At 53.4% G+C, this 27,540-nt stretch overlaps 1 protein-coding gene across 2 annotated transcripts; it reads left to right on the forward strand.

Moving 5' to 3' along the window:
* Positions 1 to 653: 653 nt before the first annotated feature.
* Setd1b (SET domain containing 1B, histone lysine methyltransferase) lies at positions 654 to 25,713 on the forward strand. 2 transcript variants are annotated; one of them, XM_074061242.1, is made up of 17 exons: positions 654 to 769; positions 1,251 to 1,438; positions 1,662 to 1,760; positions 2,392 to 2,662; positions 4,818 to 4,930; positions 5,929 to 7,158; positions 10,842 to 11,660; positions 13,216 to 13,477; positions 13,565 to 13,902; positions 13,994 to 14,096; positions 14,834 to 15,343; positions 17,023 to 18,258; positions 19,153 to 19,319; positions 20,858 to 20,989; positions 21,071 to 21,190; positions 21,274 to 21,411; positions 23,212 to 25,713. In XM_074061242.1, exons 2-17 carry the CDS (start codon positions 1,265 to 1,267, stop codon positions 23,383 to 23,385), a joined length of 5,886 nt encoding a protein of 1,961 aa, XP_073917343.1. In that variant the 5' UTR covers positions 654 to 769; positions 1,251 to 1,264; the 3' UTR covers positions 23,386 to 25,713. The 2 variants fall into 2 exon arrangements, with proteins under 2 accessions (XP_073917343.1, XP_020019275.2); XM_020163686.2 differs by lacking the exon at positions 654 to 769 and adding an exon at positions 1,019 to 1,147.
* The last annotated feature ends 1,827 nt before the right edge of the window (positions 25,714 to 27,540 follow it).

Genomic DNA, 27,540 nt, shown 5'->3' on the forward strand with positions numbered 1-27,540 from the left:
GATACCTCGATTGCAACTCGCCTTGGGTCGACTCCTGCCTCCCTCCACGGCTCCTAGTGTCCAAACACACAATCGACCACCCCCTCCCCCCCCAAAAAAAAAACCCCAGCCCTTTTCTCCCGTGTCCCCACGCGCCCATCTCCGGTCTTGGCAGTTTGGAAACAGTTTGGGAGGCCCGAGGCGCCCGCCGTGGTGGCCGCGACTCGGAGGGCAGCCCCAGCCGCGGGAGGTTAGGGCCCGGGGAGACCCCCCTCCCCCGCCAGCCAAGCCCCCCACCTCAGTCCCAGCAGAATAAATAAATTAAAAGGCCTTCCCCCGGGGAGGGGGAGGCAGTGTGGGAGCGCGCGAGTGAGGGGTGGGGGGCCGCTGGGGCCCGGGGCTTTGGCGGCGCAGCTGCCGCCGCCGGGAGAGTGCCTGGGGAAGCGGCGAGGAAGGAGAGGGGAGGAGGAAGAGGAGGAGGAGGAGGAAGAGGAGGAGGGTGAGCGCTCGGGTCGGGCTCCTTAGCGGTGTATTGTGGGATGTGCGGCTACTGGGAGCCGAGCCTCCGCCGCCAGCCGCCTCCCGGGCAGCAGCAGCAGCAGCAGCAGCAGCAGCAGCAGCGGCAGCGGCGGCGGCGGCGGCGGCAACAGCAGCAGCTCCGGGCCCGGCAGCCGCGGCGGCGGCAGCGCCCCCCCCTCCCGGCCCCCGGTCCGGCCGCCCCGGCCTCGGCTCCCGCGGGGGACACCATGTACTGGCTGGCGGCGCAGGGAGGCCGGCGCCCGGCGGGGATGTAAGCGCGGCTGGGGTGGGAGAGGCCACGGCCCCGACCCCGGCCCCGGGCGGACGGACGGACGGACGGACGGACAGGCGGGCGGGCGGGCGGGCGAGCGGGCCGGCGGGCGGCGCCAGGCCTGCCGCGAGCCCCGCGCCCGAGCCGGGCCGAGCGAGCGGGCGAGCGCCACGCCGGGCGGCACCATGGGCCGGAGACCGCGTCCTCCGGGCGCCCCGGGCCCCGCCAGCCCGCACCGGGGGCTCCCGGGAGCCCCTCGCTGCCTCCCGGAGACGGTGGCTGAGCGGGCGGGCGCGTAATTCTCCCGGAAGGGTTATTCTCTCTCTCCATTCTTATTTTGGGGGGAGCCTGCGAGACAGCTCCTTTCGGGGCGCGCTGGTAAGGTGGGAGGGGGTGGGGGCTGGCCGATTTGATTCTTTCGCGTGTGTGTAGAAAGCGGCCGCCGCCGCGGCGGAGACGACAACAACTTGCTGGTTTTCAGGTTGGGTTAACGGCATGGAGAACAGTCACCCCCCCCACCACCACCACCAGCAGCCCCCGCCACAGCCCGGCCCTTCGGGCGAGAGGAGGAACCACCATTGGAGAAGTTACAAGTTGATGATTGACCCAGCTCTGAAAAAGGGGCATCATAAACTGTACCGCTACGATGGGCAGCATTTCAGTCTGGCGGTGAGTAGCCGGCGCGCCTCCCCGCCACCCCCACCCGTCCCCCGCGGGGCTCGGGAGAGGGGCGAGTGGAGGGGACCCCCTCCCCACCACCCGGCCAACTGTCAGCGGGGCCCCAGCCTGGAGTTTGACTAGTGCCTGGAGAAAGGGGGCTGCCGCTACCCCTGGGGAGGGAAACCAGCTCTCCCATTCCGCACCTCCCCCCCCCCCCGTTCCTTCCCCCCAGATGTCCAGCAACCGCCCGGTGGAAATTGTCGAAGATCCGCGGGTCGTCGGGATCTGGACCAAAAACAAGGAGCTGGAGCTGTCGGTGCCCAAATTCAAGGTAGGACCCCTCCCCCTCCCGCTCCGCGGCCCCTCTCCGCCCCCCCCCCCCACCGAGTTCGAAAATAACGCCAGTCCAGACCAAGCCCAGCCGGATTCTGAGTTCCCGCCGTCCAGGGCCGGGAAGTTTTGGCGGGGAGGGGGAGAGAAGTGTCCCCTCCCGGCCACTGTAAACAAAATAACACTCGGAGAAACTGTAATCAGGGCACTTGATACAGTGTCCCGCCCGCCCAGCTGGGGGCTCTAGGTCCCCACCAGGCTCCTGCCCACCCAGGGGCCTGGTCCGGGACCCGCCCCCCTTCGCAGCCTGCTGGCTCTAAAGGGACGATTTCCTAATTCAAGGGATCTCCCCTGACCCTACAGCAAGGACAGAAGGCAGAATGAGGAGGTAGGGAAAGAGAAACTGTTTCTTTTTCCCCTTTCCTTCCGAACCTAGAAGACTTCCACGTTCCAAACAATTTAATCCTCTGCTTCCCGGGCCCGCCTGCGTTCATTTTCCCAAAAAAAAAAAAAAATTAATTTTCTTTTTTTTTTTACTCTTTATTGTTTTTAATGGCTGGGCGAGTGAGGAATGTTGTTTTCCCTTTGGTTTCAATGTTTTCCAAACTCCCTTCTCCCTTGGCCCCTGCCAGATCGATGAGTTCTATGTGGGCCCAGTGCCTCCAAAGCAGGTGACATTTGCCAAGCTGAATGATAACATCCGCGAAAACTTCCTGAGGGACATGTGCAAGAAGTATGGGGAGGTGGAGGAGGTGGAGATTTTGTACAACCCCAAGACCAAGAAGCACCTGGGCATTGCCAAGGTGGTCTTCGCCACGGTCAGGGGAGCCAAGGAAGCCGTCCAGCACTTGCACAGCACTTCCGTTATGGGTAACATCATCCACGTGGAGCTGGACACCAAAGGTTAGTGGAGGCCCGCTCAGGGAGCCCAGGGGGGAGCCCAGGCGGGCTGTCAGCATGGCTCCTCTCCCTCCCAGGCTCCCCCACAGGGTTGGGAGACCCCTCACTTTTCCCTGGGTTTCCCCCACACACCTTACTTATTTTTTGCCCCCCTCCTGAGGGTAGCGTCACATGGAGCTAAATGTGTTGTCTGTTGCTAGGAGACAGGCCATAATTTACCAAATGTGCCTGTCCTTGGCCACTGCACCCTTGGGGACCACCCAGAAGCTTCCCCACCAATGGCACCCCTGTGGGGCTCCTCTCAGAGCCCTGGTGGCATGGGTTTAGACATCCCCGGTGTTGCTGCCTGTTAAGGGAGGAGGTAGAGCTTGTCTGTTGGGGACAGAGGGTGCCTTTAAATAAAGAGAAATTTCTTCTACTGAAAAGAGACTTCTTTAAGGATCTGGGGTGTGCCCCCACCCCTGCTGCCCCTTCCCCTGAGGCAGCCTGGGCCTGGCGGTTGTTTCATTGATAATGTTCCCGATAGTGCCAAGGGGCGGGCTGCTCTGGGTGCTCAAGGGTTGACACTGTCTTCCCTCCTCTCTCTTAAAGAGACCGCAGCACCTCCACCGCACTGAGTCCCTCCTCCCTCTCTGTATACAGCCAGGCTGGGGAGCCACTCCTCCCACCTTCCGGGTCTGCTGAGACTCCCCAGGATGATAGCAGGAGGGACTGTCATTCCCCCCTCCCCAAGTGTATATATGGCTTCTCTGAGAGGTTCCCACCAATCTGAAAGAAGGTGCCTGTTGCTCTGGGACCAGGCAGCCCTATGGGCAGCCACTGTTGGGTCCAGAGCTCACCGGGCCACCTGGGAACCCTGCCTGGGAGGACTTGGATGCAGCCCCGGGGGGTTTTTGTGAGCACAAGGTTTGGGGGCATCTATGTACACCAAACCCAAGAGAGAAATCTAAACTTCTGTTTTCTTTTGCTTTTAATAATTCATACATGTTGAGTGAGTCTCTAAGACCATTCTGGATGTTGTAAAGGGTTGCTCTGGTCCTTTTTATCCCACCTACAATGGCAGAGCCTGGACCTTATGTGTGTCTCCACAGGGCACAAGCCTAAGGTTTCTGTCCAATCCACAGCCCCACCCCTCCTTTCCCTCAGTCTCTGGGGAGAGAGAGGGAATGCACACTTTTAAATCAATCGACCCCTGTAGTGGCTGTAGTCTGATTGCCCCCCCCCCCCCCCAGACTCCAGCTCGCACTCCCTTCCCTCATCACCTTCCTACATCTTAAGGAACAGGCAGGGCTCATCACAATGTCATTTCTGGGGGGGAAAAAAAAAGCCCTGGGAGACTGCCACTTAAGTTTGTATTTCTAGCAAGAGACCAGCAAAGTGTAAAGTGTAGCTCAAGGAATGTGTCTCTTTTGCATATGTAAGCAGCTGCCTCTGAGGCTCTATAAATATCAGTAATCTGGGGCCCAGGTCTGTAAAGACCTCTCCCTACTGAGGGTGGAGGCTTCTGCACAGGGCTCAGTTGGACCCACCAGGCCCGGGCAGTCCCCAGACACATTTGGGGGCCTCCTGAGTCCTCAGCTAGTAGAAGGCTATGTGGAGTTCACAGTAATATGCTATGAGAGGGCTGGTGGAGTGGCTCAAGTGGCAGAGTGTCTGCCTAGCAATGTGAGACCCTGAGTTCAAACCCCGGTAGTACCAAAATAATGATGATTAATAATAATAATAATAATAAGCTATAACAGTATGTGTGTTTTGCAAACTCTGCTAATCACCTGACCACAGATGGTGTAAGAATGGTGGTGGGCTGGAGGGTGAGGTGGGGGGGTGAGGGAGTGAGCTGACTCTTAGTTTGGGTCCAGGAAATGGGAAGGGACTTTGTTGCTAGGGTTGGCAGTTCTAGACTTGGGAGAGTCTCAGCCCCACAGGCATTAAATTGTGACTCTCAGGATGAAAAAGATTAGGTAGTTTTGCAGTTTCCACGAACAGATGGAAATCCTGAATGAAGTGCAAGAGTGGGTAGGAACTTGGTCAGGGGTCACACAGGTTCCCTAGACCTGGGTCTTAGGCACAGGAGTCCAAGGATGCCAAGTAGGTTGGAGCCCCTGGGGACTGCCCCATGTTGGAGCCTCACTGAGTGCCCCTCTCCTACCCATCACAGGGGAAACTCGAATGCGCTTCTACGAACTGTTGGTCACTGGTCGATACACCCCCCAGACCCTCCCAGTGGGTGAGCTGGATGCTGTTTCTCCAATAGTGAATGAGACCCTACAGGTGAGTTTACCATTGTCAGCCCTCCTCCCCTATTATCAGCTCCTTCCTGTGCTCCCCACCTCTGGAAAGTATTATCAACTCCCTGGTCAGATTCCCACCCCTGCCCCTACTTCACCATCTCTGGCTTTGGAGACCAAGGTCTAGGAGGGAACTGAGCTTGGCCACACCCACCTCAGGTTCAGAGCTGATCTAAAAGCTCTGTTTTCCCAAGCTCTACCAGTGAGCCTCCCCTGGGATTGGTCTTGTCCCCAGTGACTTTCAGCCCCTCCCTCCAGCCCTCCTCCAGCACAGGCTGGGAATCCCACAGATCCAGGACTGCTCTTTCACTTGAGTGTGGAAACATTGCTCTATCTGGGATCCTAGTGTCTAGTATCCCGGGCACTCCTTTACCTCTGCCACCAGAAAGCGGAGTTCAGAGCAAAGACTGACTCCTTCTCAGACCACCGCCTCCCTGAACTCTCATTTGACAGACAGCCCCCACACAGGGAGCTTCATCCCAGCTCCTCCTCCTGCACCAGCCAGGCACCCTCAGGAGTGGAGTTGGTATTTACCTGCTGATCAGCCAGATTGTTCATTAGGCACTTTCCCCATGTCACACTATTTAAATCCTAAGACTGAGACAAGGCAGAACAAAGCCCTTGGCTCTGGTTCAATCTCAGAACCATAGTCCTTGGTCATACCTCTGCTTGAGAGGTCTTGGTTGTCTGATAGCTTGAGGCAGGTAGGAAATTCTAGCCTTTACCAAGATGTCAGGGTCTTCTTTCTTCTCTGTTTTTAGGATTAGGAAAATCCTCACAGTTTTCTGAGGATTGTTGGCTACTACCAAGAGCAGAAAAATTAAGACCATTTTGACACTCCACTTCCTTGTTCTGCAAAGTAATGGGCTCTGAGCTCCCCAGCTGGCAGAGAAGGGAAAACAGCTCTATCCCCATGCACAAGTCTGTTTCCCTGCCTCCCATCTCACATCTCTCTCTCTCTCTCTCTCTCTCTCTCTCTAGCTGTCAGATGCCCTGAAGCGCCTCAAGGATGGCAGCCTGTCTGCAGGCTGTGGCTCTGGCTCCTCCTCTGTCACCCCCAATAGTGGTGGGACACCGTTCTCCCAGGACACGGCTTACTCCAGCTGCCGCCTGGACACACCGAACTCCTACGGACAGGGCACCCCACTCACACCACGCCTGGGCACCCCCTTCTCACAGGACTCCAGCTACTCTAGCCGACAGCCCACGCCCTCCTACCTCTTTAGCCAGGACCCCACGGCAACCTTCAAGACTCGGCGGCATGAGAGCAAGTTCACGGACGCCTACAACCGCCGCCATGAGCACCACTATGTCCACAACTCTGCAGCTGCAGCAGTGCCAGCGGCCACAGCCACCTTCCGCAGCTCCTCAGACCTCCCATTTGGAACAGCTGGCAGCAGTGGGAGCAGCAGTGGCCCTCCCTTCAAGTCTCAACCACAGGATTCGGCCACATTTGCCCACACTCCACCACCTGCCCAAGCAGCCCCTGCTCCCGGATTCAAGTCCGCTTTCTCTCCATACCAGACCCCAGTACCCCCCTTTCCTCCACCCCCAGAGGAGCCAACTGCCACAGCCACCTTTGGGGCTCGTGACAGCGGGGAGTTCCGGAGGGCGCCTGCACCCCCACCCCTGCCACCCACTGAGCCCTTGGCCAAGGAGAAGCCCGGAACGCCCCCTGGCCCGCCACCCCCTGACACCAACAGCATGGAGCTGGGTGGCCGGCCCACCTTTGGCTGGAGTCCTGAACCCTGTGACAGCCCAGGTACACCTACATTGGAGTCCTCGCCTGCAGGGCCAGAGAAGCCCCACGACAGCCTGGATTCACGTATTGAAATGCTGCTTAAGGAGCAGCGCACCAAGCTACCCTTCCTACGGGAGCAGGACTCGGACACCGAGCTGCAAATGGAAGGGAGCCCCATCTCCTCCTCTTCCTCCCAGCTCTCCCCACTTGCCCCCTTTGGCACCAATTCCCAGCCTGGCTTCCGTGGTCCCTCGCCACCCTCCTCACGCCCCTCCAGCACAGGCCTGGAGGACATCAGTCCAACGCCACTGCCTGACTCTGACGAGGACGATGAGCTGGACCTGTGCCTGGGGCCTCGGCCCCCACCTGAGCCAGGTCCCCCGGATCCTGTCAGTCTTCTAGGCCAGGCAACTGATGTGGCCTTGGACCTGGCTGGAGACAGGACCCCAACCTCAGAGAAGATGGATGAGGTACCATGATGTCTGTCCATCAGTCTGGGATTAATTTTGTCTGTCTGTATCCTCCTCCTTTTCCCTTGAAACATTTAGGATAACTAGCTAAGGCTAGTTCCCTAGCAACAGGGTTAGGGAAGCCAATAGAACAGATTGAATTTGGAGACTAAAAGGAGGATCCAAAAGGCACCAGGGGTTGTGACTGAGCAGCTGGTTTGCCTCTGAGCTCCCTAGTAGCCATGGAGAATAGGAAAACATAGTGGAGTTCTGTTGCTCTCCTTGTAAGAGGAGTCAAGACTTTTCCTAGAGATAAATTCTAACTTTGAGCATCTTTGCTGGCATTTGCAGACTATGGGCTGTAGTGATGATTCCAGGCTCCCTTGTTGGTTAGATGGCTTAGGAATATTCAGGGCTGGACCTGACACTCAGGTGGATTGGCAGAGAGGATTGGCCAGGGTGCTGGGATGGGCTAGGTCAGCCAGAGTTGTGGAGTACTGTCTCTTAAAGCATGGTGCACTCTGAAAAGAAGGGAAAGCATGACAGACAGGCAGGGCATTGAAGTTTTCTTTTCCTCTCTCACTGGTTCCAGGGGGAAGGAGTTAAGGGCTAGCTTTTGTGTAGTGGGGGAGAGGGTGTAATTACAAGCAGGCAAAATTGACTGCCTCCCACCCGGTCCTCACCTCTTCCTCATTGCCCAAACCTTCAGGCTCAGGAAGTTGGGGGGCGGGTGGCAGAGGTGAGGTGCCAGAGTGAGGGTGCTGCCTCCCACATTCCCTTGGGAGAAGGTTAGGTCACCTTCCTGGGTTTCACCCCCTCCTCTGCCTTGACCAGGCCTGTTCCCTGGCCCTCCTGGAGTCCTGCCTTAAGCTCATGGGCCCAGTAGGCATGAGCAGCCAGGGGCTCAGACAGAGCTCTGTGCCTCTGTGGGCGGTCCCTCCTCCCTGGCCCTTTGATTAGGCCCATTTGGCTGCCTCAGGGAGGAACAGAGAAGAACTTGGCCTGCCCAGGAGGGGACCACAGGTGGCTGAGGCTCCAGGGGGCCTCCAGGCAGTTCTGGGGAAGTGGTTTCTGGCATCAAGGGTCCAAGCTGGGGTAGGTGACAGGTGTGCAGGGAGTAGGAACTATTGGCCCTTCTCCCTCTGGGCTGCTGGAGGTTGGGGGATGTTCACCATGCTGACAAGCTAGTCCAGGAATGAGAAGCCCAGAGGAGCCTGAGGGCTGCTGTAGAGAAAGGGAAACTGAGACAAGAGAGCTGGAACTTGGGGCGCCCCAGGGCAGAAACCCAAGGAACCTACTGAGTACCGCTGAGCGCCAGGTCAGCCTCGGGAGGCCCCTGCTGGTGGTCGTGAGAACAGCACTTGGGCTCCTCAAGGGCTGGTGATACATGTGAGAGCTTTGTACCCACAGTTGCAGCCTAGGCTGAGGCCTAGGCGAGGGAGCAGCGCAGGGGAAAACGGTGAGAGGGGGAAAGAAGGTTCCCTTCTCAGAGGCTGGTGGCTAAAAGTGCAGACTTCAGTCTAGGAGCTTTAGCGTTGTCACTCAAGATAATGTGGTGTCGGGGAAGGCGTTTTTCCTGTCCCCGGCTCAGTTTCATCACCTGTTGAATGGATCAGTGAGCGTGCCTGCTTCACTGTCTCAGCTTAAGCCTAGTGATGCCTGGGATGTGCAGGCTCAGTCGGCCTGAGTGCTCCATTGCTGCCTTTGGTTCCCACCCCGCTGCGCTCAGGGAGGGGGCGGGAGCAGGGCTGGAGCTTGCCTGTGGCGCCTGTGATTGGTTGGCTGCTGTGGCCGGGGTTAACCCTCTGTGTGCTGCTCTGGCCTGGGCGCTGTCCAGGGCTGATGTACTGGGGACTTCTCTCCGAGTGTCCGCCCCAACTTGCCTGCCTTCTGTCGTGTGCAAGAGTACCTTGAGAGGGTGTGTGTGTGTGTGTGTGTGTGTGTGTGTCTGTGGGACCTAGTAAAATCTGGAGCTTCCTGCTTCTTCTACAGGTTTGATATTCCTCTTCTTCCCCCATCCCGTTTACTTTGGGGTTTCCCTCACCTGTAGGTCTCATCTCTGACCTGCATAGGTACTGCCTCCTTTGACTTCCAAGTACTCCTTCAAAACTTCCATTTCCTTCTCTACCTGTTTGTCCCCCACAGAGCCTGAGCCACACAGAGCCAGGAGTAGGATCCATCCTTCTTACCCCCTCCTCCAGCTCCCAGTTCCACCTAAACCATGGGAACTCAGTGTCTCCCTCCAGTTCCAGGTCTCTGCGTCCAGCTCCCAATGCTCTGGATCCCAAAGTAAAAGGCAGTCATTGTGGAGTCCAGGTTATCCTGTCCCTCCCCATCCACCCCTTACCACATCCCTGCATTCCAACAACGGCCCCTCATGGGCAGGTGTCCTAAGTATGTGTTCCAGCCCCAGTTCTTCTTCTTCTTCTTCTTCTTCTTTTTTTTTTTTTTGGTGGTACTGGGACTAGAACTCAGGGTCTACACCTTGGGCCACTCCAGCAGCCCTTTTTTTGCGATAGGTTTTTCCAGGATAGGGTCTCGAACTGTTTGCCTGGGCTGGCTTTGAGCCATGATCCTCCTGATCTCTGCCTCCTGAACAGCTAGGATTACAGGCATGAGCCACTGGTGCCTGGCTCCAGCCCTATTTCTGATGGACAACTGTGGCTCTGATCTTTCTTCCCTGTCACAAAGGATCATAGTGGAGCCCCACCTTGTGAGGTTCTCCTGCAGATAAGAAATGAAACCATATCTGTCTGCAGATCTCAGGCCCTTGCTGGCCCAACTAAGTGCTGCAGGAGACTGCTACCCTTCCCGCCAGGACTGTTTCCCATGATGCAGGTGAAAAGAGTGATAAAAGGAAAATAGAAGCATACCTGTAGTGCTGGGGATGTGGCTCAGGGTAGAGGGCTTGCCTAGTATGCACAAGGCCCTGGGTTCAACCCCCCAGCCTTGCAAAAACAAAAAACACCATTATAGCTCTTACTTAAGAGCCCTTAATGCTGCTAACCCCCCTGCTCAAATGTCACTTTCTGCACCAGGCTCTTCTGGCCACAGAGTGAGGACAACAGGCTGATTGAACATAGGCTGCGAGCCACTTCCTGATTCAAATCCTGGCTGTCTCTGATTGGCTGTGTAGCTCGAGGAAGTTACTTAAACTCTCTGTGTCTCAATTTCCTCATTGGTAAACATGGAAATAACATACCTATTTTACAGGGTTGTTCTAACTTGTGTAAGACTGCCTAGCACATAGAAAGTATCGATACAAATGCCACCTTCTTAGTATTACCTCCTTCGATACACATTGAAGCACAGTCTCTTAAATTGAAACAATCCACCGCACTCTGTCCTCCCTTTCCTTTCCCCCTTTTCTTTTTCCACGATGTGTATTTCATTCTGGTTATTCTTAGCCTCCTCTATCTAGAAGTCGAAGCTCCACAAGAGCAAGATTTGTGTCTATTTTAGTCACTTCCATGTCCCTGAACAGACCTGAGCCTGGCACACAAGTGCTGAGGACATGTTTATTGAATGAATGAATGGCTGTTTTTTTGATGCCCTTTATGCAAATGGAGAAACTGAGCCTTGGAGAGATTGATCGACTTGCACAAGTCAAGCAGCTGGGAATCCATGATCCTGATTTTCTGATGTTCAGAAGAGACTCAGGGGCCCTTGGCCATGCAGCCTCACCCTCCCTGCTTTTCTTCCAGGGCCACCAGTCCTCAGGCGAGGACATGGAGATCTCGGATGATGAGATGCCCTCAGCTCCCATCACCAGCGCCGACTGCCCCAAGCCCATGGTGGTGACCCCAGGGTCAGGGGCAGCCCCTAATGTGTTGGCGCCAACTCTGCCCCTACCCCCACCACCCGGCTTCCCACCGCTGCCCCCGCCCCCGCCTCCACCCCCACCCCAGCCTGGCTTCCCCATGCCCCCACCTTTGCCCCCACCACCGCCCCCACCCCCACCATCCCACCCTGCTGTGACAGTGCCCCCACCACCCCTGCCAGCACCACCTGGCGTCCCACCTCCACCCATCCTGCCACCATTGCCACCCTTCCCGCCAGGACTATTTCCCGTGATGCAGGTGGACATGAGCCACGTGCTGGGCGGCCAGTGGGGTGGCATGCCCATGTCCTTCCAGATGCAAACACAGATGCTAAGCCGGCTAATGACAGGCCAGGGCGCTTGCCCATACCCACCCTTCATGGCTGCCGCAGCTGCGGCCGCTTCAGCTGGGCTGCAGTTTGTCAACCTACCGCCCTACCGGGGCCCCTTCTCCTTGAGCAACAGTGGCCCAAGCCGTGGGCAACCCTGGCCACCTTTGCCCAAGTTTGACCCCTCAGTGCCGCCACCAGGCTATGTGCCACGTCAGGAGGACCCACACAAGGCCACAGTAGATGGCGTCCTGCTGGTAGTGCTCAAGGAGCTCAAGGCCATCATGAAGCGTGACCTGAACCGCAAGATGGTGGAGGTGGTGGCCTTCCGTGCCTTCGATGAGTGGTGGGACAAGAAGGAGCGGATGGCCAAGGTAGGTGGGGCCATGGTGTGAAGCACCCAGGGTGGCCAGTGGGGGTGGGGCAGGACCAGCCAGGCTCTCCTTTTCCTAATCTCCTAAAACATGGCACTAGTAATAAAGCCAGCCCGGGGGTTGGGGTTTCGACCCTATCTCGAAAAACCCTTCACAAAATAGTACTGCAAAAACCAGCAAAGAGCACAAAGTTGGTTCCTCACTCTGCCTCACTGAGTTTTGAGTGCTCAGTGGCTACACATGACCACAGCTGAGGTGCCTCTCTGACTTAGCTGCCTGCCCTTCTCTCCTGCCTTCTTTGGCATAGTATCCTGTCTTGGCAGGACCTCTCTTTTTCCTTTTTTGCATAGTATTTGTTTTTTCCTAATCTTATAAATAGGCTGTAAGCACTTCCTGTGTAAGAGAGAACATTTTCTTTAGTTGTTTTCTTTAAGAGGTGGAGTCTTGTCTTGTTGCTCAAACTGGCCTGAAACTCCTGGGTTCAAGTTATGCTTCTGCCTCAACCTTCCAGGTAGCTGGGATGACAGGCAAGTGCCACCATACCAGTCATACCCTTAGTCCCAGCCCCCTCTGCTCCTTCCTACCTAGAGGTGACCAGGATTATCAGTTTTGCTGTCTGCCCCTACCCCCAGCATGCTTTAGGAAACATTATTGTGACTAAGAGCTTGCTCTCTATGGTTTAGGTAAGTGACACCTGTCAAGGCCTGTTCCTCATCTGTATTATGGGACAGTATAATCAGAATGAATCATCTGACACCACTGATTCATGAGTCTTTATGGTTCAGCCTAATTGTGTTGGCCCTACCAGATGAGTAACAGTAACAACTAAGTTATCCCATTAATAGTTTTAATAGAGTCCCATGCTCTCAACATGGCTCATTTTGGTCAATTCTTTTGTTTTGTGTGTGTGTGTGTGTGTGTGTGTGTGTAGTACTAGAATTTGAACTCACACTTGCTAGGCAGGTTCTCTACCATTTGAGCCACTTCACCAGCACTTTTTTGTGTTGGGTATTTTCAAGATAAGGTCTCGTGAACTATTTGCCTGGGCTGGCTTCAAATTGTGATCCTCCTGCTCTCTGCCTCCTGAGTAGGTAGGATTGCAGGGGCCACCTGCACCTGGCTTCATTTTGGCCAGCTCCTAGAATACGCCTCAAAAGCAGAGTGATTCAGAATTTCAGTGTGACCTCTTAGTGCACAGTGAGATAAAGTCCGTGGAGACTGTTCGCATCATAGAGCAGAAAAATAGGACAGTGTAAATCTCATTTGTGAACTCATGTTTGTGTGATACAGGTGTGTACTTACACCAGGTTGCTTCTAGATTCCCATCTCCAAAGTGCAGAGGCCATTGCTCTGAGGACGGTGGCTGTGGTAGAGTACCCATGTTGAGGCCACGACATAGTGGTCAGTGGGCAAAGCAGGGCTCTGGAGCCCATTAAAGAAGGGTGTGCAGTGTGGCCAGGTGTGTGGCCAGGTACTTTACTGCTGCTCAGGGAGTGCTGCCTGCAGGGGTCAGAAGCAGTCACTGTGCTAACTGTCCCCTCTTCTCCTGTCCCAGGCATCACTGACCCCTGTAAAGTCAGGCGAGCACAAGGATGAAGACAGGCCAAAGCCCAAGGACCGCATTGCCTCCTGCCTGCTGGAGTCATGGGGCAAGGGCGAGGGTTTGGGCTATGAAGGGCTGGGCTTGGGCATCGGCCTGCGTGGGGCCATCCGCCTGCCCTCCTTCAAGGTCAAGAGGAAGGAGCCACCAGACACGGCTTCTTCTGGTGACCAAAAACGTCTGCGGCCTTCAACATCTGTGGATGAGGAAGACGAAGGTTTGTGCCCTCTAACCTCTCACTGACTGCTGAGGTTCCCCTTCTCCATATCCCAAGCCCCTCTTGGACTCCCCTCTCTTCCCACAGAGTCTGAGCGGGAGCGGGACCGGGACATGGCAGACGCCCCCTGCGAGCTTGCCAAGCGGGACTCCAAGGGCGTGGGCGTGCGACGGAGGCCTGCTCGGCCCCTAGAACTGGACAGTGGGGGAGAGGAAGATGAGAAGGAGTCCTTATCTGTGTCTTCGTCCTCGTCATCCTCATCCTCGGGATCCTCCACCACCTCACCTTCATCCTCAGCCTCAGACAAAGAGGAGGAGCGTGAAAGCACTGAAGAGGAAGAAGCAGAGGAAGAGGAGGAGGAGGAAGAGGAGGAAGGCCCCAGGAGTCAGGTCTCCTCCTCCTCGACCTCGTCCACATCAGATAAGGTTCAAATCAGTGGGGAAGCACGGGGTGCTGGGCCAGGTGGAGGGCCGTGGGCCTTCAGCTCACCTGTCCCCGTCTGTCCCTATCTCCTAGGATGACGATGAAGACAGTGATGAGCAGGATGAGTCTGAGAACGATGGCCAAGACGCAGTCTTATCAGGGGCGAGTGAGAAAGATGACGGAGAGTCAGATGGAGGTGAGCAGGGGGCTGGGGCAGCCTGACCCAGCCCAGAGCCCACTCTGCAGAGGTAGAAGCAGGCAATAGTCACCAATACTCTGGGGGCAAATTTTTGTGTTTTTAAAACATTTTCTCATTAGAACATGCACAACATATTTTATAATTCCATTTATATAGCATGGCTAGAGTTGGGAGTCCATGGACACAGAAAGCAGACTAGTGGGTAATTAGGGCTGAATGGTGAGCCAGAGGAGTTACTAAGGATTGTAGCTTCCTACTGAACTAATGAAAATGTTCTGGAAATGGATGGAGTAGTGTTTACTTTAAAATGAGCAATTAGAGACGGGTGCCAGTGGCTCATGCCTGTAATCCTAAGATTACTTGGGAACCTAAGATCAGGTTTGAGGACAGCCTGGGCAAATAGTTGGTGAGCACCCATCTCCAAAATAACCTGAGTAAAATGGACTAGAGGTGTGGCTCAAGTGGTAGAATGCCTGCTTTGCAAGCTTGAAGCCTCAAGTTCAAAGCCAAGTCCCGCTAAAAAAAATAAAATAAAATAAAAAAAAACCCACAATTAGTTTTATGTTAGTTTCAAATCAGTTTTAATAATGATGACTAGTTACTCCCCCTATGCACACCTAATTTGAGGGCTCTGTTCAGCCGGGTGCCCCCAGTGTGAGGCCTTTGGGAAAACGTCTGGCATGAGGCTGGAATACCACAAATCATGAGATCCCTGTCTTTGTCCCCACACTCAGAAGAGACAGTGAGCATCGCCACCTCCAAGGCTGTGGCCGAGTCATCCAGTGAGAGTTCTGAGTCTTCTGAGTTTGAGTCAAGCTCTGAGTCGGAATCTGAGTCCTCATCCTCAGAGGATGAAGATGAGATGGCAGCAGAAGAAGAGGAGGAAGAGGAGGAGGAGGAAGAAGAGGCAGTGGCAGCAGTGACAGATGAGAGCATGCCTCCTGCAGGCGCCAAGGACCTTGAGCAAGATGATGCAGAAGTGCCTCTGGCCCCAGGGGCACCTGCAGTTGAGTCCTTGGGCACAGAGGAGGAGGTAGACATTGAAGTTGAGGAGGAAGCCCCTGAGGAGCAAACCTCCATCCTGGAAGAACCCCCTTTGCCTGTGGGTGTTGAAGAGCTAGAGGGGTGCAAGGAGCCCCCTGAAGAGCCAAGCCCGAGCCAGGAAGGGGCCATGATGCTGTCTCCAGAACCCCCTGCCAGGGAGACAGAAGCTCAGCCCCCATCATCCCCTGAACATGTTCCAGGTAATCCTTGCAGCCTCCTGGGAGGGCTGTGGGGAGTCAGGCAAGTTGTCCTCACTGCAGGAACCAGCCAGGCTCCTGCCCAAGCCTGTTTCTCATGACCTCTTCCATCTGATGGCATACCTCCTGTGAGTCACAGTGGGGATGGGGCAAGGTGATATATGTCCCTTGAGCCTGGCACATGGAAGATGAGCCCAGCAGGGATTATCGCTGGTCTCATTTCTCAATGCCAGGATTTCCCTTGTGGTTTAGTCTTTGGAGCATTGGTTCCATGAGACACTGTCAAAAAGGGGGAGCAGTGTCCATGGTATTTTAGTGACAGGTGAGTGGGGTAGCCTTGGGGTACTAGGCTGGGTGAGAAAGGCTTCAGGCTCTAACCCCCTCTGTCTTCTTCATGGAGCTGCACAATGCATGTGAAAAACTCTGATCATGCCAGCTGATAGAACTTTCTGCAGTGACAAACATGTTCTCTTTCTGTGCTGTCCAGTACTAGCTGCTGGACACAGTGTTGCTACTGTGCTGCTGATACACAGCCAGAACCACTTTGGAAACAAATTTATAGTGCTGTTTAATTTTAACTGTATGTAGCCACTGTGGTTAGTATATACCTTTCCTAATCCTTCAGGACAGAAAACTTGCATTTTGTTTTATTTATTTGCCCACAAACCATAGTTCATTGAATAGTGACTCAATATTCAGGTTCTACTGGTCCTAGTACTATTTTAGGAACTTATATGGACCAAACAAACAAACATGTCTGTTTTCATTTTCTTTTTTTTGCAGTTCTGGAGTTTGAACTCAGGGCCTCTACCACTCGAGCCACCCCACCAACCCTGTTTTGTGTTGAGTATTTTCGAGATAGGGTCTTGCAAATTATTTGCCTGGGCTGGCTTCAAACCACAATCCTCCTGATCTCTGCCTTCTGAATAGCTAGGATTACAGACATGAGCCACTGGCACCTGGCAACACATCTGTTTTCATGGAGCTTGTATTTTAGGGCAAGGTGAAAGGTGACAGCAGATATTAAATTAGATCATGCATTCTATGACAATGAAATAAATGCTAGGAGAAATCCTTGAAGGCTCTGACAAGTACTGTAGAAAAGAGACTCACTGAATTTTGTTCCATAGGCCAAGTGTTTTTGGGCCCCAGAAACATGGGATTTCGTTGTTGCTTATTTGTTTTGTTTTATTTTTGTTTTTTTGCATTGCTGGAGTTCAAACCCAGGGTCTCATGCATACTACGTAAGCACTGGGGTATCACTGAGCTACCCCAGCCCCAAGAATATGGTCCTGGAGAAACAGTAAAAGGCTGACCATGTCTCCTATGTCTTTGATTTGTCCTACCAGCATTTAGGAAGCACTTCCTGTGTGCATGAGACTGTGCTGGGTGCTGAGCAGTCTCTGAGTGCTTTAACTGGGTAGTGTCTGTGCACACAGACTTGGGGGACTCAAGTATAAAGCATAGAGTAGGAGCCAGGGTGGCTCACGCCTATAATCCTAGCTACTCAGGAGGCAGAGATCAGGAGGACCGAGGTTCAAAGCCAGCCCCAAGCAAATTGTTCAAGAGCCTCTACCTTGAAAACACCCATCACAAAAAAGGGAGTAGGGCAGCAGTAATAGGACACTAAGAAATGTTTGAACCAAATACCAATGCTCTGGTTTTCACTCACCTGTCTGCAGAGGAAGACCTGGAAGAGGAGCCCGAACCCCCTCCGATGCTCTCCTTGCCTCTGCAGCCACCATTGCCACCACCCCGGCCACCCCGGCCACCCAGCCCACCACCCGAGCCTGAGACCTCGGAGCCTCCCCCTGAAGACCAGCCCCCACGTACTCCAGGCCTCTGTGGCAGCCTGGCCAAGTCGCAGAGCACAGAGACAGTGCCGGCTACCCCAGGTGGGGAGCCTCCACTATCAGGAGGCAGCAGTGGCCTATCACTGAGCTCCCCACAGGTGCCCGGCAGCCCCTTCTCCTACCCATCCCAGTCCCCTGGCTTGAGCAGCGGGGGCCTCCCTCGGACACCTGGCCGGGACTTCAGCTTCACACCCACCTTCCCTGAGCCCAGTGGACCCCTGCTTCTACCTGTCTGTCCCCTCCCGGCTGGTAGGCGTGATGAACGCTCTGGCCCCCTGGCCTCCCCTGTGCTCCTGGAGACGGGCCTACCTCTCCCACTGCCCCTACCCCTGCCCCTGCCCCTGGCATTGCCTGTCCCTGTCCTGAGGGCCCAGGCTCGGGCACCTGCCCAACTGCCACCCCTGCTGCCTGCACCCCTGGCTCCCTGCCCACCCCCCATCAAGAGAAAGCCGGGCCGGCCCCGGCGATCCCCTCCATCTATGCTGTCCTTGGATGGGCCCTTGGTCCGGCCACCAGCAGGGGCTGCCCTTGGGAGGGACCTCCTGCTTCTGCCAGGCCAGCCACAGACCCCCATCTTCCCCAGCACCCATGATCCCCGGGCTGTTACCCTGGACTTCCGGAACACAGGGATCCCAGCCCCCCCACCGCCCCTCCCACCCCAACCCCCTCCACCCCCACCTCCACCACCTGTTGAGCCTACCAAGCTGCCCTTTAAGGAACTGGACAACCAGTGGCCCTCTGAGGCCATTCCCCCAGGCCCTCGTGGGCGCGATGATGTCACCGAGGAATACATGGAGCTGGCCAAGGCACGGGGGCCATGGCGCCGGCCACCTAAGAAGCGCCATGAGGACTTGGTGGCCACCTCGGCCTCTCCTGAGCTCTCACCACCCCAGCCCCTTTTCCGGCCCCGCTCGGAATTTGAAGAAATGACCATCCTGTATGACATCTGGAATGGTGGCATCGATGAGGAGGACATTCGCTTCCTGTGTGTCACCTATGAGCGGCTGCTGCAGCAGGATAACGGCATGGACTGGCTCAACGACACACTCTGGGTCTACCATCCCTATATCCTGCTGGACTCAGGTCCAACCCCCCCCCCATACCCCCACATTGCAGGAGGTCCTCACCTAGCCACTGGTCTCCATCCCTTTGTAGCAGTCATGGTACCCAGGAAGGCAATAGCAGTTACTCTCACCTACCAGCAGTGTTTGTGCTGGCATCATGCAAGGCTCTAAACTGAATGGTCATTGGCACATCCTCAGTGTCAGGCCCATCTCATCCGCAGAGGTAGCAGGTCTCAGGCTCTAAAGTAATGACAGGGTTGTAGAACTTACCAACAGCAGCAGAGACACTGCAAGCGAGCTCACTGGTTCTAATTTAATCTTCCCAATAGCCCAGTGAGTGGGGGCAGTTAGTATTCTCATTTTACATATGAAGAAACTGAGACTCAGAGGGGTCTAAGTGACTCACCCAAAGAGGCAGAGCTGGGATTTGAACTCAGGCAAATCTGGTTTTAGACCCTGGGCTCTTCAGGGGTTGAGGGTATGTCTTGCCTTGCCTAGCAAGGGCGAGATCCTGAGTTCAACCCCCAGTACCACCAAAAGAAAAAACCCAGAAAACTGGCCTATTAGGTTGGAACTGTCGTGATCTGCATTGTACCAAACCAGCGTATTAAGCATTTGCTCTGCCTCAGGAACTCTAAGTATTCTAAGTGTGTTTAATCATTCATAGAGGCATCACTTGTACCCCTGTTTACAAGTGACAACATAAACACACCCAGAGTCACATACCTAGGTACCGAACATCAGTGGCATTGGCCAGCAGGAAGCCTTGTGGAGGGGCATCGTAACTCTAGAAATTGGTCTGAGGGTGGGGAGGCCAGGCCTGGTAGGACAGGTCCCTTTGGGGACCAGGAGGGGCTCTCTGAATATGTTCATGTGGCCCTTGACACACACCCACCCACCAGCCTCTCTTCAGCTAAAAAAAAGAAACGGGATGATGGCATCCGTGAGCATGTGACAGGCTGTGCTCGCAGTGAGGGCTTCTACACCATCGACAAGAAGGACAAGCTCAGATACCTCAACAGCAGCCGCACCAGCACCGACGAGCCCCCCGCGGACACCCAGGTACTGTCATCAGGGCTGCACACACCAGCCCTGTGCTGAACATAGGGCTGAGCAAGAGTAGGCAGGGTTGAGGACCCAGCGCCAAAGCTGCTTATCATGGTCAGTGTGGTGCCCTGAAGGATTTTGATGGAGGGCATTATCAGAGCTGCATTTCCAGAGGACCACTTGTTCCTTTTTTAATCTCACAAGTATCTATTGAGTGCCTGCTATGTACCAGGCATTTCTTGGGGGGACAGCAGTAAACAAAGCAAAGTCCTTTTCCTTATGGAACTTATACTTTGGTGTGTGGGGGTCGTCACTACAGAGAAAGTGGGAGGGATTGGCAGGTTGGAAGGGGTCTGAGAAGTCTCATTTGAGCCAGACCTAAATGAGGTGAAGGAATAAGCCACATGGATGACAAGGAGAGACCACAGTGAAATAGAAAAGGACGTTGTTAGAAAGTTAGGGTAGGGCAGGGACTCGCCAAACCCAGTAGGCATGTAGTATAAGCAACGATTCTGAGGCAGGGAAGAGCTCAGTGGTGTGAGAAAGGGAAGGAGAGGTCAGCCATGACCAGAGAGGGAGAGGACAGTGGGCTGGAGTACTGGAGTGACAAGGTTAGAGCTCTGTTCTGCATTTGGTGGCAAGCTGAGGGAGGGTTTTGAGAGAAGGGGTGGGTGGTGTCTTACAGCGTGTGATTTTGGAAGCTTCCACTGGCCCCTGTGTAGAATTCAGGGGTGCATAGAGACTGATGCAGTTCCTGCAGTTTCCAGGCCATGAGGGGAAAGTGGATGTGTTTGAAAGGGTATTAGAAAGCCAAATGTACAGGACTGGGGCTGGGTTGGGAATGGGAGGTGAGGGAAGGGAGGCACAGGGTCTGGCTTGCAACCTGGGCTGGATGCCAAGCTCTGTGGTGGCAGGCAGATGGCACCTTCCCTTTGGGACAGCCTGAGTTTGGAGTTTGTGGCACACCAAGAAGAGAGATCTGGCAAGCAGTTAGACATATAGGTATGGTAGAGCTTAGGAACAGGCCTTCTGGTCTGGGGATCTAAACTTAGGTGTCATCACAATGGAGATGGTGATTGGAAGCCACAGCAGGGAGGAGTGATTAAGAGATAGAGATAGAGAAGAGGTGAGGAGGCCAACAGAGGAAAAGGATGTGAGTGTTGAGGAAGAAGCCGTGATTTGCTCTGCTTGCCAAAGTCGGGGCCTTCGTGAGCTCTGCAGGGACTTGGGTAGACCAAGACAGCATTTTGAAAGGCATTTCAAAATGTTTAGCTGAGACCAGAAACTGACAGCAAAGGTAAGGCTGTGCTGCTGTGTTCAGGACAGGAGGGGCTTGAGCACATTCAGAGGCTGATGGTGAAGGAGGATGCAGGGAAGCTGGGCCACTTAAGGGATGAGAAGCCCAGAACCAGGAACCCAGGGAGGTGGCGACCCAGAAGCCTAGAGCTTAGAGTGGAACTCCTGAGGGTATCATGGGGCTAGGTCCCTGCGTGGGATCAGTCTGCTAAGCTCCCAGCAGCATGTCCTCCTCTAACCTTGTGTTGTGCTGGCAGGGCATGAGCATCCCGGCACAGCCCCATGCTTCTACTCGGGCAGGCTCCGAGCGGCGTTCAGAGCAGCGCCGCCTGTTGTCCTCCTTTACTGGCAGCTGTGACAGTGACCTACTCAAGTTTAACCAGCTCAAGGTGAGAGCCCCTGTCCCCAGAGCACCAGGGTGGCAGCTGGACTTGAAACCAGGGCTCATCCCTCTTCCTTTTCTCCCTCAGTTCCGGAAGAAAAAGCTCAAATTCTGTAAGAGCCACATTCATGACTGGGGCCTGTTCGCCATGGAGCCCATCGCAGCTGATGAGATGGTCATCGAGTACGTGGGCCAGAACATCCGCCAGGTAAGTGCTACCCAGTGGACCAGGCATAGGGTGGGCAAGGGCTGGACACAGGGCCAGCCAGACTTACGCTGTTTGGTTGCCAGGTGATCGCAGATATGAGGGAGAAGCGATACGAGGATGAGGGCATCGGTAGCAGCTACATGTTCCGAGTGGACCATGATACCATCATTGACGCCACCAAGTGTGGCAACTTCGCTCGCTTCATTAACCACAGCTGCAACGTAAGTGGCCAACTTAGGGCTGAGGCTGCTCCACCTCTGTGCCAGGGACCTGGGAGCCCAGGTGTAGGTGTCAGTGCAGCCTCCTCCAGGCTCAGGGTGCCTAGGGTGACAGGAAGGTGGGAAGGACATTATGTCTACACAAGAAACCTTTCTCCTCGGAGCCTCAGTTGTCTGATCTGTAAAATGAGTGCAATGAGGAAGGACTGGAGGTGCCAAGAAGTGATTGTCTCAGTTGATTAGAGCTCTGGAGCAGTGTCTCTCTGCAGCTCTTCTCCATTGGTCAAGCTTAGCCCTCAGCTGACACTGTGGGGAGAGTCACCCAACAGAACTTTCTGTGGTCGTGCCTCTTCCGTGCTGCCCAGCTATGTGGACCATCTACTTGTGGTGTTGCATATTTGAAATGTGGTCAGTACAACCAAGGAACTGAGTTTAAAATTTTTCATTTTAATGAATTTAAATTAAATTGCCTGTGTGGTTAGAGACAACCATATTGGTGGTGTGAGTCTGGAGGGGAGAAGGCATTGCTATCAGGGACTCTTGTGCTGAAAGAAGCACTGGAAGCTTTGAACAGGAGGCAGGCAGGTTCTGGGGTGATGCCCCCAATTCTGGGTTCAAAGCTTGCCATCACTACTTAGTGAATTATGTCTGCCTCATTTGTAAAACAGGGACTCTGTAAAACAGTCCCTCCATGTAGTCTGTTGGGAGAGCCAAATTACTGTGTGTGGCTCTTTGAGGGTTCTGATAGGACTATAAGTGCTCGCTCTGATTGCAACTTGGTCATGGTAGGACTGGAAAGGTAAGTGAACACCTTCTTGGGAATGTCCTGTGAGATCTGAGGGACAAGAGGGAAGTGCCTGGGTGGAGTAGGAATAGGCATGGCCAAAGGCCCTGGGGCAGTGGGGAGCACATCTGTGTTAGGGCTAGCAAGGGGGACAGTAGAGATGGAGGAGTGGGGAGAGGACAGGGTGGACACAGTTGGGCATGACCAGATCACTCAGTCTTGTCAACTGAGCTTAGGAACTGAAAAGTTCCTTCTATAAAGGCCAAGGCAGAGGCTGATGGAGTGGCTCCAGTGGTAGTGTCTGCCTAGGAAGCTGAGACCTTGACTTCAAATCCCAGTACTCCCAAAAAATTAAAATGAAATAAAAATGCAGGCCCTGGGTTTAATCCTCAGAACCAAAAAAGTAAAAAACAATCAATCAAACAAAATCAATCGAATAAATAACCTCTGGACTCACTGAGTCCAGCAAGTCTTGGGGCTGCCCAGGCAGGGTTGGAGAGAGAGTGGGTTTGTGGGTCTAGAGCATTGGTGGCAAACCACTTCTGTGAAGGACCACAGAGTAAATATTCCTGGCTTTGTGCTCTGTATGACCTCAGTAGTAACTGTTAAACTTGGCCCTTGTAACAAAAGCAGCCACTGATGATATGCTAATGAATGGCTGAATGGGTGTGACTGTGCACTAATAAAACTTTATTTATAAAAATGGGCAGCTGAGGGCTATCATTTGTTAACCCTTTGTCTAGAGCTCAGAAATGATGCTTGGACTAGAAATATAAAGTTGGACTAAGCCCTGGGAAATAATTACCGCTATCATCATCATTTTTATTGAATATCACAAGCAAGGCATCCTTGTCACCCAGATTTGGGAGCTGAGCCTATTGTGAGTGACCAGTGGGCAGGAGGACGGGAAAGCCACAAGTTAGGCCTTAAGTCCGACTGGGGAGGGTTTGTGGAGCTGAGCTGCTGGGGCCAGGCGAGGCCTCAGTTACTGGCTCACCACCCTGCCATCTTTCCCGCAGCCCAACTGCTACGCCAAGGTGATCACAGTGGAGTCGCAGAAAAAGATTGTCATCTACTCGAAGCAGCACATCAATGTCAATGAGGAGATCACATATGACTACAAGTTCCCCATTGAGGACGTCAAGATCCCTTGCCTCTGCGGCTCGGAGAACTGCCGGGGGACCCTCAACTAGGCCCCTGTGTGCCAAATGCGAAGGATGTCAGCTGCCCAGGGCTCCTGAGAACCTGCGCCCCGGGCCAGGCCCCACTTCCCGCCCATTTCAGGTGCTGTCCCTCGCCCCAGCGGCCAACACTACCCCAGGACCCGCCCGCAGCTCCAGCCCCGCAGCGGGAAAGGGCTTCTCTGTCTCTCTCCACCTGTGTCTCTTTCAGTTAAAAAATGCTCCTTTCAGGACTTTTGTTCAACTTGGACATTAACTTCTCTGTCTTTGTGTCTCTCTCTGTGTGTCTGTAATTCTCCATCTCTGTCTCCTCTCTCCATCTTCCTGGCTTTTCTCTTGCCTGTCTCCATCCTCAGCTTCTTCCCGTGGATGCTACTACAGTGTTTTGTCGTCTTGATTTTCTTCCTTGTCCTAAGAAGAGACATTTTAACCGTTGAAATGTGAAGGCAGAATCAGAGGGGGACACCTGGTAGGCTGCTGAGACCGCATGTGAGCAGGGTGTCAGCCCAGGTTCCGGGACCCTCCACACGGACTCGGGGGCTAGGTGCTGCAGGAGGGGCTGGGCCAGTGGCCTGGACCTCAGAACACTAAGTACCTGAAAGGCCTCCGAGGAGACCCCAATCCTTTCCCCAGTGACCGAGGGTGCCATTCTCCAGGCAGGCCCTGGGGAAGCCAAGCTTGGCTTCCTCTCTGGGCGCTCCCCTCCACCCCCCACCCACCACCCCCAAATCCTTGGGTTCAATGTTTACTTTCTCATTCGGATGCCAGCAATGAGGGAGCCTCCTGGGGCCCCCAGTGCGGTAGGGCGCTGGGAAGGGTGTCTGTGCTCTCTGCTGCCCTGCCTCACCTGGGCGTGAGGGGGGCTCCCAGGGCAGGCGGGTCCCCCAACTCCGCCATTACGGGTTGTCTGACCGTATGCATGTGGCATTTTCTGTTGTTGTTGATAAGCTTCACCCGCTCGCCTCAGCCCACACCACTTCACCCAGCCAGGGGCCCCACCCCAGAGGCCAGAGCATACTTATTTCTGGAGTGAGCAGGTTATTTCTCCCCGAGAAAGGAAAATCTTGGAAGAGATTTAAAAACTCAGATCTAAATCTTTTGACATTTTTTTTTTTCTTTAAACCTTTTTCCCCATTCCCATCTCTTCAGGGTTTATTTCCATGGATTTTTTTTTCTTGTGTGTGTATAAAATCAAATCGAAGGGAAAAAATAGATTTTTGATGTTTAGAACCAACTTCTGTATATAGACTGCCATAAAGGACTTTTTCTCGGGAACATTGTTTCTTGTAGAAACATGTGGGAAGCCTTTTTGCTCATTTCTTTGTACTTCTAAAAAAAAAAAAAAGACACACACAAAAAAAGCAAGTCCCCTGTCCCCTCCAAAGCAGAGCAGGCATGTAAATACTTTGGAACGTGACTGTTGTGACCCGGAGTCCTCACCCAGATGAGAGCCTCCAGGTGGGAGCCGTGGGGTGCTCCACCCTGCGGACCAGGTGGCAGAGCCTCTGGTATCTCAGCTTGTGTCAAGCTTGTTATCATGTAAATTCTGTACAAAGAATTGTTATTTTTCTCTTTTTTGGTCATTGGTGGATTTGTTGTGTTTTTTGTTTTGTTTTGTTTTTTTTAATCACCGGAGGCCCTCTGTGTTGGAGACTGCCCACTGGTCTCAAGGTCAAGGAAATCGGTGGCATTAAGACACAGAGGGGGTACCTGAGCACAGTGGCAACCTTCTCTTCCGTTTGCGATTTTCTGCCTAATTGTGCAACTAAGAAAATATTTATTTTTCACATGAGGAAATGTATAGTTTATAGACAGCTGATCTAAGTTACTTGTGCAGCCTCAAGGGGCTGTCCTCATTCTACCCGCTCCTGTCTCCCATGAAAGAAGAGGGGAGGAGGCGTGGAAACCAGGGAGGAGCCCGCCCAGGCCCTGCCAGGCCTTACCTCGCCCATCATGGGGCCAAGTTAACCTTGGCCGGTCCCCACTTCCTTCCCTGTCCCACCCCAGGAATGGTTTGCAATAATCCAGATATGTATTGGCCCATTTTTCTTTCAGACCCTTTTTTTTAATTGAACAAATCTCTGCTTTTGAAATGTCTGGGGTGGTGGGGGGGGTGTTGCTTTTTACTTTTTTTTTTTTTTTTTTGCTCCTTACCTCCTTCTGCAAAGAGAACCGATAAATTTTAGGGTTGTTCGTGCATATAGACTCTGTCATCCATATGTAACTTGTTTTGAAGAGAAGTGTTTCCGTTGTGGGTGTGTCTTGCTGTAAATATTTGTTCATATTTTTGTGAATTCAATACTATGTACCATTGTATTATAGTAACTTTTATAAAGCAAACCATAAATATACTGACTTTTCTTACAGATACGCCGTCTCTCTTGCTCCTCTCCTCCTCATTCTTTCTTTCTGCTGAGGTGCATGCTGTTCACAAAGACAGTAGGCTGACGGGGCTTGGAGCAGGAGGCTATTGTGAGACCATTAGACTCTGAGCCTTTTTTTTTTTAGTACTGGGGTTTGAACTCAGGGCCTACACCTTGAGCCACTTCAACAGCCCTTTTTTGGGTTTTTTTTTGTTTTTTTTTTTTTTTTGCGATAGGGTCTCAAGAACTATTTGCCCAGGCTGGCTTCGAACCTCCACCCTCCTGATCTCTGCCTCCTGAGTAGCTGGGATCACAGGGTGAGACACTAGTACCCGGCTTGTAGGTGGATTCTGAACTGGGCCAAATTAGAGTCAGACTAGACCTTCCACAGCCTTTTAGTTTCTCATCTATATATTTTTCTTAAGACTTCAGGAATCTAGTGATCCTAATGGTTTGTAATTAAGGAAATAAGATCAAGCATCCTATTGCTGTCATTAAAACTACATGAAAAGGCAGCTCTTGAAAAGTGTTTAACACTTAAGATATCATCCCTCTGGTCTGCATTTGGTGGAGGATGCTGATAAAATATCATAAGTTGAGAAAAATTAAGTATATCCACTGATGGTGGCATTCCTGAGGAGCTCTCAGTCTGCCTAACCAAGTGCAGGCGTGACAAGGGGCAAGTTTGTTAGGCACAATGTCTGGGAGGTTTCCAAGAAGAAAAAACTCAAGCCTCAGCAAAAAGCTACATTACAAGTCGAGTGTTGTGGTGCACACCTGTAATCTCAGCACTCAGAAGACTGAAGCAGGAGGATAAATGAATTTCCAGGCCAGCCTGGGCCACACAGCAAGACCATGATTCAAAAAAAACAAAACAATGTGACTGGAGACATGCCGGGCCTCCCTTCTTACCAGAAAAATGTGAATCACAACACCAAACCCTCGTCTCCATGTCCAGCTACCACAACATTAGAAGCTGTAAAATCCTCACTATTGGTGAGCATGAGGCGGGAGGAGGGGAGGGGACATGGCGGTAGGGAGTCTCATGTCAGTAGTGGCACAGACTGCAGCAGCCTTCAGGAGGAAAAATTAAGATACAGTCAGGTATTTTAAATGCACATGACTCCTTGACTCAAATGTTCCACTGCCAGGAATTGAACCTTACAGACCCAAGGGAACAGTAGCATATACAAAGGTGTTCTTTGCAGCCACATTGGTGACAGCAGTGAATGAAGGCAGAGCTCTCCATTAGTGATGGGTTGATTAGGAACTGTGCACCTGGACAGGACACTACCGTAAATGGACATGTGGAGAAAAAGGTGGGCTTGGGGCTGAGCCAGGAGAGAGAAGATACCTCCTGGTCATTCATGTGACCCAATTGTGTGTGTGTGTGTGTGTGTGTGTGTGTGTGTGTGTGTGTGAGAGAGAGAGACACTGGGATTTGAACTCAGGGCCTTGTTCTTGCTAGGCAGGAGCTCTACCACTTGAGCTATGCCTCCCACCCATTCGACAGTATTTATTGAGCATCTACTATGTGTTAGATACTTCTAGACACTAGATGGGGTACAGGAGTGAAAAAAAAAAATCTCCCTGTCTTCACGGAGATTATGGTCTTGTGGGCAAGCCCAACAACACAGACACACGCTCTAGTAAGGAGAAAAGTAGCTAAGAGAAGGAGTGTCAGCAGGGCTGTGTGAAATTTTAAATATGGTGCTCAGGGAAGTCCACTGGACTGACATTTAAACTGAGCTCAAAGGAGGTTTGTGGACATCTGCAGGAAGGGCATTCTGGAAGGAATGGTGAG

This window comes from Castor canadensis, chromosome 18 (genome assembly GCF_047511655.1).
Source record: "Castor canadensis chromosome 18, mCasCan1.hap1v2, whole genome shotgun sequence".
Classification (NCBI taxonomy): domain Eukaryota; kingdom Metazoa; phylum Chordata; class Mammalia; order Rodentia; family Castoridae; genus Castor; species Castor canadensis.